The sequence below is a fragment of the Mangifera indica genome, chromosome 10 (genome assembly GCF_011075055.1).
Source record: "Mangifera indica cultivar Alphonso chromosome 10, CATAS_Mindica_2.1, whole genome shotgun sequence".
Lineage (NCBI taxonomy): Eukaryota > Viridiplantae > Streptophyta > Magnoliopsida > Sapindales > Anacardiaceae > Mangifera > Mangifera indica.
The window spans coordinates 14,944,134-14,962,345 of NC_058146.1; the positions used below are offsets into that span (position 1 = coordinate 14,944,134).

At 30.9% G+C, this 18,212-nt stretch overlaps 1 protein-coding gene across 26 annotated transcripts in view; it reads left to right on the forward strand.

Annotated features, from left to right (window-relative positions):
- Positions 1 to 314: 314 nt before the first annotated feature.
- Positions 315 to 18,212, forward strand: part of LOC123227497 (putative disease resistance protein RGA1) — an 81,443-nt gene continuing 63,545 nt past the window's right edge. For 2 of the 26 annotated variants that reach the window (XM_044652385.1, XM_044652386.1), the window contains exon 1: positions 315 to 3,003. In XM_044652385.1, coding sequence (XP_044508320.1) covers positions 397 to 3,003 — 2,607 coding nt within the window. In that variant the 5' untranslated portion in view covers positions 315 to 396. Of the gene's footprint in view, positions 3,004 to 3,204; positions 3,365 to 3,474; positions 3,576 to 3,769; positions 4,325 to 4,484; positions 4,591 to 4,698; positions 5,580 to 5,660; positions 5,782 to 5,840; positions 5,907 to 6,309; positions 6,463 to 6,558; positions 6,685 to 6,824; positions 7,212 to 7,304; positions 7,384 to 7,629; positions 8,031 to 18,212 lie in introns of those variants that run through there. The other 24 variants (XM_044652370.1, XM_044652369.1, XM_044652373.1 and 21 more) reach the window with 24 other exon arrangements.

An 18,212-nucleotide genomic window follows, 5' to 3' on the forward strand; every position in this document is an offset into this window, starting at 1 on the left:
CACTTTAGCTCTGTCTACAAGGTAAATTGTATGGTAGTCAATTATAAAGACAAAAAGAGCCAGTTCAGACCTTGATAGCGATGGCCCACCATTTGGCTGAATTCAGAGTGTGAAAATACATCAACAGTGGAAGAAGAGTCATACCCTTTAAGGAAAAGTCAGATATAGAGCCAAAAATGGGGCCTGGAATGAAGCCCAAGAGGTTCCCTTGCTTGTTCATATGCATATTTGTTTTCTTCCCATTTGTTTCATACAGCTTGCAAGTTGCAACGTTTTTTTTCTTTTATTAAAATGATATATATATGTCTAGCCCTTTTATCATTATTTCATACAACAATCCATTTTCGTCTCTTCAATAGTATCACAACAACCTGCAACTTTCTTTTTTCAAAAAATATGGCAGAAACAATTGTCTCTGTTATTGCTGAGAAACTTTTGAGCAAGTTGATATCCTTTACTTCCAATCAAGTCTCCTTGGCATGGGGTGTCAAGAATGATGTACAAGAGCTTGTTGACACTTTAAATATTATCAAAGCTGTTCTCTTAGATGCTGAGGAGAAACAAATTCACAATCAGAACTTGAGAGTTTGGTTGGGAAAGCTGAAAGAGGTTTGCTATGATGTAGAAGATATTTTAGATGATGTTGAGGTGGAAGATCTACGTAAGCAAGTGGTGAATCATCAGAGCATTACAAGAAAGGTGCGCCACTTTTTTTCATCTTCAAATCCAGTTGCTTTCCATTTTATATTGGGGCATAAAATTAAGGAGATTAAAAAGAGGTTAGCAAAAATAATAGCTGATAAGAATAATTTTACTCTTTTTGAGAAAATCGGTAGCAATCATGTTATTAGTTGGGAGAGGGAAACACACTCTTTTGTGCATGGTTCAGATGTTATTGGTAGAGATAAAGATAAAGAGATGATTATTGACTTCTTATTGCGTCCAAGTGATGGTCATGAAAATCTTTCAGTCATTCCTATTGTTGGGATAGGAGGTCTGGGAAAAACCACACTTGCAAGATTTGTGTATAATGATAAAAGGGTGAGTGATCATTTTGAGTTGAAAATGTGGGTTTGTGTGTCGGATGAATTTTTTCTAAAAAAGCTTTTGATTGACATCATCAATTCTGCAATTGAGGAAAAATATATTCAGAAGAATATAGACCAATTGCAAACAATCCTACGTGATAATATAAGAGATAAAAAATATTTGTTAGTCTTGGATGATGTTTGGAATGAAAACTTTGAGTTGTGGTGTGATTTAAGAAATTTACTAACGGAGTGTGTTAGTGGAAGTAAAATCATAGTAACTACACGTAGTGATCGTGTTGCCTCTATTATGGGTACTACATCTACATACAAGTTAGAAGGTCTTGCTCTTGGTCAATGTTGGTCGGTGTTTGTTAAATATGCATTTAAAGAAGGTCAAGAAAAACAACATCCCAACCTTATAAAGATTGGAAAAGAAATTGTAACAAAATGTAGAGGTGTTCCATTAGCAGTTAGAGCCTTAGGAAGTCTTCTTTATTCCTCAACTTATGAACAAGATTGGATAAATGTGAGGGATAATGAGATATGGAAGTTAGATCAAAAGGATAATAACATTTTACATGCTCTAAAAATAAGTTATAATCATTTGTCACCTCCTTTGAAACAATGTTTTGTCTATTGTTCTATATTTCCAAAAGACTTCCAATTTTATAGCCATGATTTGATTAACTTTTGGATGGCCCATGGACTTCTCCAAGCCCACAATGAAAATGAAGATTTGGCAAATATTGGGATGCAATATATAAAAGAATTAATGTGGAGATCTTTCTTTCAAGATATTAAAGATTTACGAAATGGTGTCTATTCATTTAAAATACATGATCTGATGCATGATGTTGCCACATCATTGTTCCAAAACGAGAGCTTAATAGTGAAAGGGAGTAACCAAATTATTGCCAAAACTTCTTATCGACATTTATTATTTCCTCATTTTGATGCAAGTCAAGTAGAGGCTCCAAGCTTTTTAGCTAACCTGGGTAATTTAAGAAGTATTATGTTTTCTACATATGTTGGGGAAAATATCACTATTAGCCAATCATTTTTAGAATTAATTGTCTCAAGATTTCAGTTTTTACGGATATTATATTTATCCAATTTAGGTATTGAAGTAGTGCCTAAAAGAATTGATAATCTGAAGCATTTGAGATATTTGGATCTATCATGTAACCAGAAAATAAAAAAACTCTCAAGGTCTATTTATAAACTACAAAGTTTGCAATTTTTATCACTATATAATTGTGAGAAACTAAAAGAGTTAAGTGGAGATGTTAAATACTTAACAAGTCTCAGAGTGTTAATCTTAACCACAACGCAAAAGCATCTACCAAATAATGGAATTGGCTGCTTGAATTCTCTTCGATTTTTAATTATTTACAATTGCAGCAAATTAGAATATTTGTGTGAAGATATTGGTCGCTTGAGAGTCATTCGAAGACTATGCATTTCTAAATGTCCAAGTCTTATCTCATTACCACGTGGTGTAAGAAGCCTAAGCTCATTAGAAGATCTTCGTTTGATAGATTGTGAAAGGCTTAATCTAGATTTGAGCATAGGATCAGATGAGCAACACAATCATGAAGAACTCAATAGCACAGGCCCTCCCCTTCGATTCCTTCTAATTAATAATTTACCACAATTGGTGCAATTGCCGCAACGGCTTCTTCGGTGTTCGACAAACACTCTGCAAACCTTGCTTATTAGTAATTGTTCCAAGTTGAAGGCACTACCAGAGTCAATGCAAAAACTTCAAGCTCTTGGGGTTTGGAATTGTCCTGAATTGTCATCTCTACCCAAGGATATCAATCATCTCATCGCTTTGAGAGAACTAATAATTGAAGACTGTCCTAAATTGACGGAAACATGCAAACCAGAAGCAGCTGAAGATTGGCCCAAGATTGTTCATATCCCGAAGATTAAACTTGACGGAGAAATTATCAAGTCAACCGAAAATTAGGTATGACCAATCCATATCTCTTCATCCTAATCAGTTAGTAGCAAATATTCTTGACATATTTATTTGTTTCAAGTCAAAACTTTTGGTAACAATTTGATTGGTTTATCATCAGATATGAATTTCAAAATTTGAACAGCTACAGAACTTAACTTCTTTGTTTCTCCTACCTTTCTTGAACTTTGTTTTTTTCTATGTATGCAGGGAAACTTGAATCAAATGTGTGAGTTTTTAATCTCATAAATTCTTCAATTTCCATGAATTATGAACCCTAATCCAACCAATTGACAGGAGCATTTATTCATTTTAGTTCTTCTATGTATTAAGCATGGGTGTTCGATCTATTGCCTCATGTTGTTTTCAGGTACAAATCATTTAGTTTTTAGATTATACAATTTTAAAGATTGTTGGGTGTTTTGTTTTTATATACTTTATTAATTTTATACTCACCTTAATTGTGAACATGCATTGTAGGACTCAGGGAGATTAAGCCAAATGGTGCAGTTAGTTAAGCATATCTTCCTCTAGATTGATTCAGAATTTCGGTTTTTACAAATATAATTCAGCGTTGACTGGTAAACATTACCTTCCATAATGTGATTTGTTCAAATAAATGTTCATTAATGTATAGCGTTTTTTTTATGTCTGTTTTAATAGTTTTGTAGAAATGAACAATTAGTACACCCTAAGTTTATTCCAATAAAGTTTCAGATTTTATTTCTTATTAAAAATAAAAAACATTAGTTGTTAAAATTCTGTTCTGCCAAAGAGAAGATTGCAGGGTGTTGGTGTTTGAGATGCAAAACATCTTCGATTTTTATGGATTCACAAGTACAGCAATTTAGAATATTTGTGTGAAGATATTGGTTGCCTGAGAGCCCTTCAAAGACTTTGGATTTTTGAATGTCCAAGTTTAATCTCATTACCACATGGTGTGAGAAACTTAAGCTCATTAGAAAAACTTCGGTTGAAAGATTGTGAAAGGCTTAATCTAAATTTGAGCACAGGATCAGATAAGCAAGACACAGAACCTCCTCTGCGATTGATTCAAATTCACGATTTACCACAACTGGTGAAATTGCCGCAATGGCTTCTTCAGTGTTCGACAAACACTTTGGGATGACTATTCATTCATGGCTGTCTAGAATTGTCATCTCTACCAGAGGATATGAATCGTCTCAACTCTTTGAGGGAACTAATAATTAAAGGCTGCCCTAAACCGAGGGAATGATGCAAACCAGAAACAGGTGAAAATTGGTCCACGATTGCTCATATCCCAAACATTTAACTTGACGGAGAGATTATCAAGTCAACCGAAAATTAGGTATGACCAATCCATATCTCTTCTTCTTCATTTGGTTTAAAATTTGTACTAATACAAAACTGATCCTATTCTTTGTTTTATATGTATGGGGGGGAAAACTTGAATTAGATGTGTGAGTTTTCAATCTCATAATTAAATTCTTCCATTTCCATTGAAACAGCCTAATTTGGAACACTAATTCCACTGAATGACGGGAGGGGTTATTCATTTTAGTTCTTCAATGTATTAAGCATTGGTGTGGAATCTATTGTCTTCATGTTTTTCAGGTACAAATTATTTGGTTTTTAGGTAGTACACAACGTTGGGTTTCTTAAATATTTTCTTAGTTTTCTACTCACCTTAAAATTGACCTCATTTGTAAATATATATTGCAGGACGCATGGAGATTCAGTCGAATGGGGCAGTTAGTAAAGCATATATTCCTCTATAATTTGATTCAGAATATCATGTTTACAATTATAATTCAGTCTTTACCAGTGAATATAACTTCTCATGATGTGATTTGTTTAAATAAATGTTTGTGAATGTACAGAGTTTCATGTTTATGTTTTAATTGTTTTATGGCAACACATATTTATTCCAATAAAGTTTCAGATTTTGTTTCTATTTATGTTTCGATTATCACAGTTATTTTTTTTCTTTTTAATTTTCTCTTCATCCTTGACGTTGTCATCTCAAGATTTGAAATATAATTTTTGCATATTCATCTTTCTTAGTAAGATATATGATATTTAAAATTCTTTGGTTAAATTTTAGAGCCTTGCAGACCCTTGAACATGAAATTCTAAAAAATAACTTGAAGTCAAACATTGTTTTTATTGTATGTGTAGATTAAAGAAAAAACCAGCTTAGGGATCCATAATATCTTAGTTTTAACATCTGGGATCCTAAATTTTCTTATTAAAAGGAGAAAAGAAAAAAATAGTTGTTGAAATTATGTTCTGTGAAGGATTATATTATAGGGTGTTGATATTTGTGATGCAAAACAATGTCTTTATGATTGCCAGTAATGTCCTTGGATTGAGCTGTCTTTAGAGAAACTTGGCCTATAATAAGAGTGCTCCACACTGTAGGATGCTTTTTTTTTTCCGGTGTTTGATTTCTTTTCTACCATTTGGTGTACTGAAATATTTCCTTTCTTAGCTGATTCATTCAATACTGATCAATCTTCCTTTCCCTCTGGATATCTTAGAAATGTTGTGATCAATCTTAGCATGCCATCTGACATCGAAGAACATAAAAGTTTACAGACAATGTAAGTTAGTATTGTAATTCCATGAGTGTGTCTCTTATTGTTTATGTGGGCCTTCTTTAATAGATTTTTCCCTTTCTGCAGGGATTTGGTTTTCAACTACTTAATTGTCAAATCCCAAGTGCTTTGTTCAGTGTTGATACTCTTACTTGTAAATTTGTTGAAGCTTGCCTTCATATATTTAAGATTTGACTATTTTATTTAAGTTAGTTTTTTTCATTTTAGATTTTTATTTTATTGTTTGTTTGTTGTCTCGATGGCCAGGTTTCTTGGAAACAATGGCCTATCAGGAACCATTCCTCAGCAAAGGGCTGTATATCTTAAAAACATGTAAGCTCTAGCTTCAGTTTTCTTGAGAATTATGTGTATATATCATATCGAATTAGATGGATGTTATATGTCAATATTTGTTATAACTTCCTTGAAATTTTAGATGTTCAAATGTCAAAGAGGTATTGGTGCCAAATGCTTTGTGAATAGATTAAGAAGAAAGAGAATTAAACTTATCATACAAACTGAAGAAGAATGAAAAATGCACTACTGCTACAAGTATGTATCTTGGAATTAGGCCAACGATTAATTTTAAAAATGTAGACAATAATTGTAAGTAATTGATGAAAGTAATTGAAAGTCTTGACTGAATAGTTTCTTTCCAGATTTATATGCATACGTTTCCCATTCATCTGGTGTTTCCAGATCATTCATCCGGTTTTTAAAATTTTATTTTGTTCAGGGATTTATCTTTCAATTATTTCTCGAGTTATGATGTGATGTACTACATCCCTAGCAAGTATACTCCATACTTTGAAGTATAATTGATCTTTGCATTGGACTGAACAGGAATCTAGTGGCCAGCGATTTCATGTTTTGACAGCTCAAAAATCTGGTTGGTTATAGTTACTTTTTCAATGTATAAGATGTCAGATTTTTTCTTTTGAAAAAATGCACTTGCTGAAAGAAAAAAATGACTCGAAATATATAGGCTCAACAATGGGATATGCTGTGCTTTAACAAACATAACTGGTAATGTTCTCTGTGCTTGCCAGTATTCTCCCTGGATTGAATTGTCTGCAGAGAAATTTCCCCTGCAATAAGAATGCTCCACGTTGTAAGCTTCTTTCTTTCAGTTGTATAATTGTTTTCTAAAATTTAGTATATTACCAATTTTGTAAAATGTGTGTTCATTGAGCTTTAGTTAGGTTAATAGGACCGAATTGATAGCGTAGTGTACATATTTGCAATATGCAGATTCAAGTTTCGCAATCTAGTGTGGTGGTGAAGAAATGAAAGTTGATAGCATAGTGTATAAGGCTGATAACAATGATACTGGTGGAGCTTCTTCTAATCTACTTGATGCAGAAAAAGGGGCAATTAGTGATGCTGATTTGTTTTCTGATCGACAATCAACAGATTCAACACACATGTTCAAAATATTAGCTCACAAGTGACTAGCACTGCAGCCCCAAAGCTTTATCAGTCTTGAAGGCAATCCCCTGCATCACTTTGATATTATGAACTTAGTTTGGAGAATAGACCTTACAATGTGAGCTTGTCCTTTGTTGAGGCAACCCTTTTGGTAATCGAGGCTCACAAACATGGATGAGTCTTGGAAGGCATTTTTATATCTATGTTCAGGTAAACTTGCTAGAGAATTTTGGTTCTTGTCTTTAAATACACAAGTTCTACTGTTGCAATTTCATCTATTTACTCTTGTAATTGATCCTGTAGGGAACTCTTCAGTAAATAAAAATTTGGATTATCAAAAGAAGCAGGTGGAAATAGGAAAGCAGTGACAAAGAAATGTAAGGTTAGTGTATCTGAGAACTAACTTGAAATCCACCTTTCTGGGTTGGTAAAGCGACTTGTTGCATCTTAGGGTCATTCTAGGTACAATATGTGAGTCCTTTGATATGCATATAACTGAATTTTCCTACTCGAATCACCAACTATTGGTATTTCATGTTAGAAGAACCAAACTACGCTGATTGTTGGTATTGTCATAGCTTTTGGAATTTCAGGCTTGATATTGATATTTTTAACTTTTTACATGTAGATAAGAAGAAATAATGATGTTGCAAAAGGCAAGTGTCCAAGGGATTTTTAAAATAATAACAGTCGAAGTCTCAGAAGTCAAGTTTGTTCGAGAGATATGATTTATGGTAATAGATCTACAACTGAAGGATACGCATTTGTTGGACGGGCGATATCTATGAACCAACTTTCACTAGGATCCTACCAAAGGAAAAGTCAGCTTGTTAATGAAATAGCTACCATATCTGCAGAGCAACATCACAATCTTCTTATTATCCGGTTGCTGCATTCAGGGAACTTGACACCTCCATGTAAATTAGTATCTTGAAAAACAAAGGCTTTGATCAAGTATCGTTTTGTATGAAGATGCTAATTGATGATCAATCTTAGTTTAAAATTTCTATTGTGCTTTTTTTTCTGCAAGCAACTGTAACATTAATGCTTGTGATTTTTCTCCTATTATTTACAATATAAAAAGTTTCAGAACAAAATAATAATTCTAAAACTTTAGGTTCAGGAAATTATCATGCAAAATGCTTTTCAAGTTTTGCCTTTCTTCACATAATGCTCATCACAAACCTATATGCAAAGTCCCTCCACCTAACATTCTATTGGTGGATTGGATGGAATTGTTTAAACTTTGGACTCTGATACCATTTGTTAGACACTCAAACTTTAATAAATGCTAATTAGGTCTCTTCCACTTGAAAAGCATAGACGTAATAATATTTATGGAATTACCATAGCATTTTGGGAGAAGTTGGACCTTGTGGGTATAGCATGTCCTATTGAATCAAACCCACCAACATGTTCCTCCAACTGCTCATCAAATAAAAGAACCCCAAAAAATCTCTAGAAGCTAGAGTTAGATTCAAAATGAGTTGAATCTAAGTTCAGACTTGTTCGAATTAATTAGAGATATAGTCAGTGAAATGAACAGTATCACTAACGGGATAAATAATGTTATGATTGGGATAAATAGTATTTGCAGAGGGTGATTTAAACTGAATTGTAGTGTGACTACCCAATTGAAACTCTAGTTCAAATCAAGTCAAACACCAATTCAAGCCAAACCAACTCAGCTTGAATCCACCCTCACTAGAAGCCAACTCCATAGCCTTTAATTACAATTTCATAAAACTTTTCCCACTAGCAAGCATCTTTGAGTTCAACACTTACTGAAATTGAGAGATTGTTGTTACCAATACTCCACATAACAATTCATTGTGGATATATGTTGATCCATCTATGTTCAAAGCATGCTTTTAAAAACCAGTGATCCAATCAGTTGAATCACACTTGCTAACAAGAACGGTTACGGTTCGCTTGAAAAGATTTTTTGAAGTTGGACTAGTTTGGAACGGACGATTTGAACTAGGTTACATAAAAAATTTATTTTTTTAATTCATTATAACCAAAGTTCTCATCTATCAATTTTAAGCTTGTATATCATCAAATTAAACTTATTTTAATGATAAATTATACAAAATTATTTTAAATACTAATTTTTGTAGTGTCCTATCTGATTCCAAAAATATTGGTAATGTCAAAATAGTCAAACTATCCCGTCCACTAAGTTGATGTCCTATCCAAGTCTAAAAATATTGGTAGTGTCCAAATGCTACCCTGTTGGAATTTACCCATTCAAATTATTGTAGGACAAGTTGAACTTTGAGAGATAATCCAACAAAGTGATTTCTACGAGAATCTCTCCACTTAAATGGTTGAAACTAAGGTCCAATGACTACAAAACAAACAATTATCTATCACTATTCGGAATCTCACTATTGAGATACTTATGTGAGAGATTGAGCAGACGAAGTTTCAGTAAAGTTCTTATTTTAACTAGAAATATATTCACAAATAATCAATTGTAAATTTGAAATAACATTTAATCACATAATGATACATCATTATTGATGAATACTAATTATAAGGTCACGCAGTGTTACTCATGTTTAAAACAACATAAAAGTTAGAGTGAGATTATGTGTATTGAGTTCTAATTCAAAGCACATGATAAAAATATAAGACATAATAATTACATTCATAAAGAAATAGTTAAACATCAAACTATCATGCTCATATTTATCATAATAATTCAAAGTACATGATAAAAATGTAAGTCATAATAAATACTTTCATGTGACTTTTTTTTTATACTCTAACTAGGGATTTCTATTTCTAATATTTATTGACATTCATAGAGGAACTTAAAATCAAATTATTTTGAGCGAACGGATTCCTTCTTAACTATCACTTGTTTTTATATACAAACAACATATAACCAATCTAGCTTATTATACATTATACGAATAGTCTTGTACTTATACATCATATGAAACATATGTATTCATATCAGATCTAACCATGACATCTCAAGTCAAATGATTAATAGTGCACTAGTACAATCATATGATGAATCATTGACTGTATTTTACATGTTCATGTGATTCATCGTTATTAGTCATATTTGAAAAATAGTTTACTAATTGTTAATTTACACAAATACCCTAATGATATGACTTTCACAGTTACCTGCCCTAATATTATCTTCTGATAGTCGACAAAGGCATTCAAAGTGTCTATTGTGTGATGTCATTGGCTAATTGGCATCATGTATGTAGCATAAGGAACGCTTCAATAATTTGATCTTCTAAAGATTCATATTATCCAAACAATTCACATGCATATAATATATTTAATAAATAAATAAATAAAGTTAAGATAACATACATGTGAAATATAAAACACTTAATTAACACAAGATGAAATGTCTTGAAAACGATAATGTGATTGATTCTTTGGGCATACACTAACAAATCCTATATAAGGAAACATAAATCAACATAAGAATATATGCTAAACTAGGAATCATATATTTAGGATATATATACTCGAATATAGGAAACTATATATTTGGAATATATTCTAACATCCCCTCAAACTTAAGTTAGTAAAGGATCTATCAAATTGAGTTTGTAATGCAAGTTAAGAGGTGAAGACTTCTGCTTTCTAATAAATAAAATGTATGGAAGTGAGTTAAAGGGTACCACTAATAAGATGACGACATGAGTGTATCAAACTAATAAACACATCTTTCCACGTAGATGAGGATGTGAGCGTACGAAACTACTAAACTCATCTTTCTACATTGGTGACAGTGTGAGTGTACCAAACTAATGAACTTATCTTTCCATGTAAGTGACAGTGTAAGTATATCAAACTAATTAGCTCAACTTTTCATATAGGTGACGATGTAAGTGTGCGAACAAGCTAATAAACACATCTTTCTACATAGGAGACGATGTGAGTGTGTCAAAAGGAAATATCGACATGAACGCTCAACTTTAATACCATGATGAAAATAGAATAAATTGTATTTTTTATATTAAATTATACAAAAATTTATACAAGTCCTAAATCCTATATAAAATAAATAAACAAATCAACATAATAAATATACAATAAGCCAAAACAAGATTACGCATTATTATACACAAATAATGCCCCCAAGGAGACATTTACTCTACTCTTGGTTTGTGTGTTGGCAAATTCGATGAGGGTATTCAGAAAATGCTCTCTGCATGTTGATTTGCTACGTATCTGCTTTTTGAGTCTAGCGATGGTTTGTGTTTCTTCCCTTGCAACTACTACTAGTGTTGCTCTCTCTCTATCTGCTATGCTATTGTGTTGCATCCTCTATTTTGCCCTCTATCTTGCATCCAAAAGACAGTATTGGCCCTTTTTGAGCTTGTTTATTTATTTTGTTTTATGTTTGGTTGTTTTGTTTTTCTCTCTTCTTAATCTCTATCTTTGAAGTTCCTTAGATAGATAGTTAAGAGGAGAAGAAGCCCCTCCCCCACTTTTTTTTGTGGTGTTCTCTTCCTCCCTTATCCTGGGGGTTTTGTCCCTTGAGTAAAGGTTTGGCTTTGGCCTTGTTCATTGGGTTTGTGCGTTGTATAGTCTATTGCTTGCTTTTTAGCCTTTTAGAGTGTAACAAGTTTAGGTTATTTCTCCACCTTGACTACGTTCTTTTTTGTTTTATTTACTCTTACTTACCCCAAAAAAAAAAAATTAAAGCGTAACAAGAAATCATTTATTAAGAATATATATTAACTTAGAAAAACATATATTTATGATACATTATAACATAGAAAATTATATATTTTTATCATATTTTAGTGAAACCAATGATAATGAACTGTTATATTATTAAGTATTTACTTTTAAAATGAAAATGAGTCATGTTAGGATGTAAGTTAAGATGGTACACAAATTTTGAACATAACTTGGAATTTGTGAATAGTGTCAAGACAACAAATAAAATAGAATATATCAGGACCTCAAGCGAGGACCAACACAAATTAGAAAATAATTTTTTAAGGCCAAAGGACTATTTCCCATCCAAAGTATACTTTTTACCAAATTCCCCGCCTTAACTTTGAAAATCTCATTTATCCACTCATAGATGGTTAAAATTAATTGTTTCAAAGACAAAATTGTCATTTTATCTGTAATATTAAAAATAAACTTAAATTTGAATTATTTCTACCCCCCTCCCCAAACTCTAAAAACTAATCATTTCTCCCCCAACCCAAGTTTTCAAAAACAATATTTTGCCTTTTAGGGTTTCCAAACTTTCAGATGAATTTTTTCGACAACGAAGAGCGTCTTCGGCGTTCTCTAAGCAACATCTCTTCCCTCTGGCGTGTCCTCCTTCCGACGACAATCGTTTCTACTCGGTGAGAGTTGTCTTCGTCGAAGAACGAAGATGACATGTCTTTGTCGACAAAGAGTCTTCGTCGTCGACAAAGACCTTATCTTTGTCAGAGATGAAGACAGGTCGTCTTCATTTTCCGATGAAGATGACTCCCACCAAGTTGAAATGATTGTCGTCGAAAGGAGAAAGCGCCAGAGGAAAGAGATATTGTTTAGAGATTGTCGAAGAAACTCTTCATCGTTGGAAAAATTCATTTGAAAGTTTGGAAACCTTAGAGGGTAAAATGTTACTTTTGAAAACTTGGATTGAAAAAAATTATTAGTTTTTAGGGTTTATTAAAGAAAAATGATATAACTAATAGACTTAATTAATTTTAACCATCTATAGATAGATAAATAAGATTTTGAAAATTAAATAAAGGGAATTTGGTAAAAAAAGGTATACTTTGGGCGGGACATAGTCCTTCGGCCTTTTCCAAAATTGATTTCACATGGTGGATCAAGGTCAAATAAAACATCTTAAAATTCTAATTTTTATATCAATTTCAATTTTAATTTTAAATCCAATTTTAATTTAATTTAAATTTCATTTGAAGTTGAAGATAATCTTCTTTAATTGCCATTAGAGATGTTAATGGATCGGGCGGGCTAGCTTAGCTCGGCCCATTGGGTTAATGGGTAGGGCTGGGTCCGAGGCCTAAACAGTAATGGGTCTTCAGATCGAGTCGGTCCATTAAAATATAAAGATCCGACCCATATAATAACGAACCATAATTGGGCCAAGCCAGATCGGGCTTTAATCGGGTTGACCTGACCCATTTAATCAATATTTAAAAAAAAAATTTAATTAAAATTTTTAAACATAAATTATTTTTATTAATAAAGATAACTTAAAATTTTAATTAAATAACTTTAAATTAAAGATAAAATAATATCTAATCATATAATAATATATCATTAATTGTGTATAAATTTATATATATAAATTATATTTTTTTTATTGATAATTAAATACTCAAATAATGTGTGATTAAGTGATTGGATATTTAATTGAACATTAAACATGGGATACGCACATTTTATTAAAATAATTTTCACCCTGCGAATGTCGGCCTGTAATGGGCCATATAAACTTGAGAAGATGGCCCATGTAACACTTTATAAGAAAGTAGAATCAGATTTTAGGGTTTTCACCTCTCGCTTGAAGCCTTGAAGGATCGACAGGAAGGGAAGCAACTGTTGCCATGGTTCTCAAATATGCCCCCTCACTGTGTACCTGACCATGTAATCTCGCATCTTCATTTGATCATATGTAAAAGCCGACATTTCTTCCATATGTCCAGAACCGCTCAGACTTCCTACTAAAGTGACACCTGGACCAACACACCTACTCTCATCCATTGACATTTGTTTTCTTTTTCTCTCTGTCGAATAATACGAACCTGTACCTGTATCACTTTTCACCTGTTAATGTTCTACCTATTCCACCTTGTGCATCATCAATAATATCATCAACACCAACATGATAATATTCAAATGGATTAAATTCATTTGACATTGAATCCATTTATAATATTTTATAATGATAATATTCTACCTTACGATAGAAGCAGGTAAAAAAATAAAATTTTTTATTTTTATTTTATAAACAGTATCAAACCAAATTAGATCAACTCATAGATATAATATTAAAGCTTTAAGTCCGGTCTGATAGACCTATAGGTCTGCTCTGACACTCTATAGTATCAAACCGAATTTTATCATAACTTTTTTCATATTTCGAACCAAACCTTTATTTAATCTCACCGAATTGTCGTGTCTAATTGCTGTGAAAGTCTTTGGATTTTTCCAACCTCATTTAGTCCCAGATACTGAAAGGCAATGACGCGTCGTACATACGTCTTACTGCCATTTATTGCCTTCTCACCACATTTCGGCACGTGGGCTGTTTTAAATGCCTGATATTGACGTTGCATATTTATACACAATCTATTTTCCTGTACACCCCTAAATTTGAAAAATTACATGCAAGTCCTGTAATTTTGAAAATACTGAATACTCCTTTACTCTCATCTATATTAATAAAAATTGTCTATTTTTTATGCATGTAAATGTTTTTTTAGATTATATAGATTAATTAAAACACAATCATACGGACAAATCCCCAATTATCAAAAGAAAAACTTAATTTAATACATATTTTACCCTTATCTTTTATCTTAAGAACCTTAGATCTACAAATTTTTTTTAATCCAAAATTTCATTTAAAATTCAATCAACAAGAAATATGTTAATTAATTGATAAAAATTATTTATTAGCTATAATAAACCATGATTAGTATGGTAAAAACTATTTATTTTATCAGAAATGATAGATTTTGTATTTGTAAAAATTTAGACATTTTTTATAAAACGTATATTTCTTGATTGTATATGTATAATTCATAAACTATTTATTAATATAGCTTAACTTTAATAAAAATATAAAATTTATTAAATTATTAGTATTCATACATTGATACTTTTAGAATTTGGATTATAAAAAACCATGGGAAAAGTTAAGGGGTTTAAATGAAATTTTTAGAAGATTAGGTGGATAGTATGATGATGAGGTGGCGGTGATGTCATTCATTCTAGCAAAAGACTTTCTGCCTGTCACAGGATTTTGTTTTAATTACGCTTGAGCACTCCATCAAATATACACAATGTTTTGGGTCGGGTGAATTGGATAGATTCGATCCATTCTCTATTCAAGCTCCATTACAACTTTCAATCGAAAATCTGTGATAAATTCAGTTTCTATTGTGATTTAAACCTCGATAACTTAAACATATTTAAGTTATCGAACTGAATTAATTCAAAATTGAAGTAAGTTAATCGTATTAGGCTGCAATTTATTTAGCAAGTCATATAAATTTGATTATTATGTGGATATTACAATTTATTAATTTATCAAAATTAAACTGTTAACTTATTTAATATAATAATTATAAGACTGATCATTTGATCTGAGATATCACCTATGAATAATGTTATATATATACTCATTTTAAATATATAAATAAACATATATTTATGTATACTATCACGTGATTAAGTATTATTTTATTTTTAATTTAAAATTATTTAATTATATATATATAATATATATTTATTTATATATTTAAATTAAATATATATAATTTTATTTTTCACGTGTTTAATGTTGACAATTTAAACCTAATTAATTGAAGAAATAACTCATAACTAACATAAAAAAGATGTGATTTAGAAAACCCCTTCTCCTATCATAAACGTCAAGCAGCCAAAAAGGTTTCATCAAAATTTCAACAGTTTTGGGTCAATTTTTTTAATTATAATTTAGATGTCTTATTTATTTTGTTATTAAACATTGTCAAATAATTAATTATAATTTAGATGTCTTATTTATTTTGTTATTTATTTTTTTTCATGTTGTAGAGATTTTTTCTTCGAACGCTAAAAGAAAAAAGAGAAAAAATTATAGAGAAAAAAAGAAAACCTCTGCATGAGTCATGTTAAAAAGAGTATTTTAGAGAAGTATAATCCTATTATAGTATATTTATTTAAATTTTAAAATAAGTGATATATATATATATATATAGAGAGAGAGAGAGAGATTAAAATACGGTAAAAACTTTAGTTTTTTTTTTTAAATTAAAGAGGGTATGTTTTTGCAGGCCGACTTGTAAAATGCCCACAAAAATGACACGATTTGTGACAGGCTAGATTTTGTCACTTTACTCATGCACAACGTATCATGACTACATACGATTTTTCTCCAAATTGATTTGACATTGGTGATTAAGGTCAAATAAAATATCTTAAAATTCCAATTTTTATGTCAATTTCAATTTAATTTTAAATCCAATTCTAATTGAATTTAAAGGGAAATTAATTAAAATAAGTAAAAATTTGTCTATTTATACGTTTTTAGGCTAACATAAAAAAGTTTCATCAAATTAAGCAAACACTAATTTTTTTACCTTATTTACCCTTATGTTGAAAAACCAAGTAAAAATATTTTTTCTGAGAAAGTGTATCGGTTTATGGTGGTTACGATAGTGGCTAGGGATTTTACAGTGAAACCTTAAATATATCGAATTATGTATATGAATGTTTCGAATGGTATAAAATGATGTAGTTTCAATATTAATGGATGTCTGAAAGTGTAGCCGTTGAGAGACAAAAGCGCACAAATTTACAATGCCGCGCAAACTGTGCAAACACTGTTTACACCGCGCAAACACTGTGCAAATCGCGTAAACACTGTTTACATCACGCAAAGCAGATATCATAGTCTGTGAACAGGATTTTTGAGCGATTTTGCAAGCAATTTGCATGGTTTGAACAGTGTTTTGTGCGATTTGTGCAGTTTGCGTGGCACTGTAAATTTGCGTGCTTTTGTCTCTCAACAGCTACACTTCCAGACATCCATTAACATCGAAACTACATCATTTTATACCATTCAAAACATTGAAAAAAATCTATATACATAATTCGACATATTTAGAGTTTCACTGTAAAATCCCTAGCTACCATCGTAACCACCATAAACCGACGCACATTCTCAGAAAAAATATTTTTTCCATCCAATCAATAACATCCCAACATTAAACCATACCCACAATAGATTATTTATACCAGATCGATAAAGATTATTTCACTGGTGATTCTTGCTCTGTATTTTTAGTTTTTTGATTTCGGCCTTCTCTTTTCCGTTTTTGGCAAAAGTAACTTTGAAAGTGTTTCACTTTCGATTTTACTTGGCTTTTCAACATAAGAATAAAAAAGGTAAAAAAATTAATGTTTGTTTAGTTTGGTGAAACTTTTTTATGTTGGCCTAAAAACATATAAACGGACAGATTTTTGCTTATTTTAATTAAATTCCCGAATTTTAAATTTCATTTGAAGTAGAAAACAATCTCTTTAAATGCCATAAAAGTCTTTGGACCTTTCCACCCTCATTTATTGTCGGATACTGAAAGTCGACGACGTGTCACATACATCTTACCGCCATTTATTGCCTTCCCACCACATTTTGACACGTGGGCTTTTTAAATGCCAGATATTGACGTTGCATATTTTTACCAATCTACTACACCCCTTAATTTGAAATATTACATTAAAGTTTTGTAATTTTGAAAATACTGAGTACGCCCTTTACTCTCATCTAAATTAATTAAAATTGACTTTTTTTATGCATATAATTTTCTTTTTTAGATTATATAGATTAATTAGAACACAATTATACAGACAAATCTTTGGTTACAAAAAAAAAAAAACTCAATTTAATACAAAATTTATTCTTATCTCTTACCTTAATAACCTCAAATTTGCAAATATTTTTTAATCCAATATTTCATTTAAATTTCAATCAACAAGAAAAATGATTATTAATTGATAAAAAATATTTATTAGCTATAATAAACCATGTTAATATGGTAAAATTATTTATTTTTGTAAAAATTAATAGAATTTGTATAGATAAAAAATTTAGATATAAAGAATTTTATAGATACAATCACGTAAATATTCATCATAAATTTTAGAGTTGAATTTTTTTTTATAAACGTATATTTCTTGATTGTATGTGTATAATTCCTAAACTAGTTATTAATATAGCTTAACTTTAAGAAAAATATTAAATTTATTAAATTATTATTATTATTACATTAATACTTTTAGAATTTGGATTATAAAAGCAGAAACCATGAGGAAAAGTTGAGGGGTTTAAATAAATTTTTAAAAGATTAGGTGAACAGACAAAGTATGATGATGAGGTGGTGGTGATGTCATTCATTTCTAGCCAGGTCAAATAGATTTGATTATTAGGCTACAATTTGTTTACCAGGTCAAATAGAT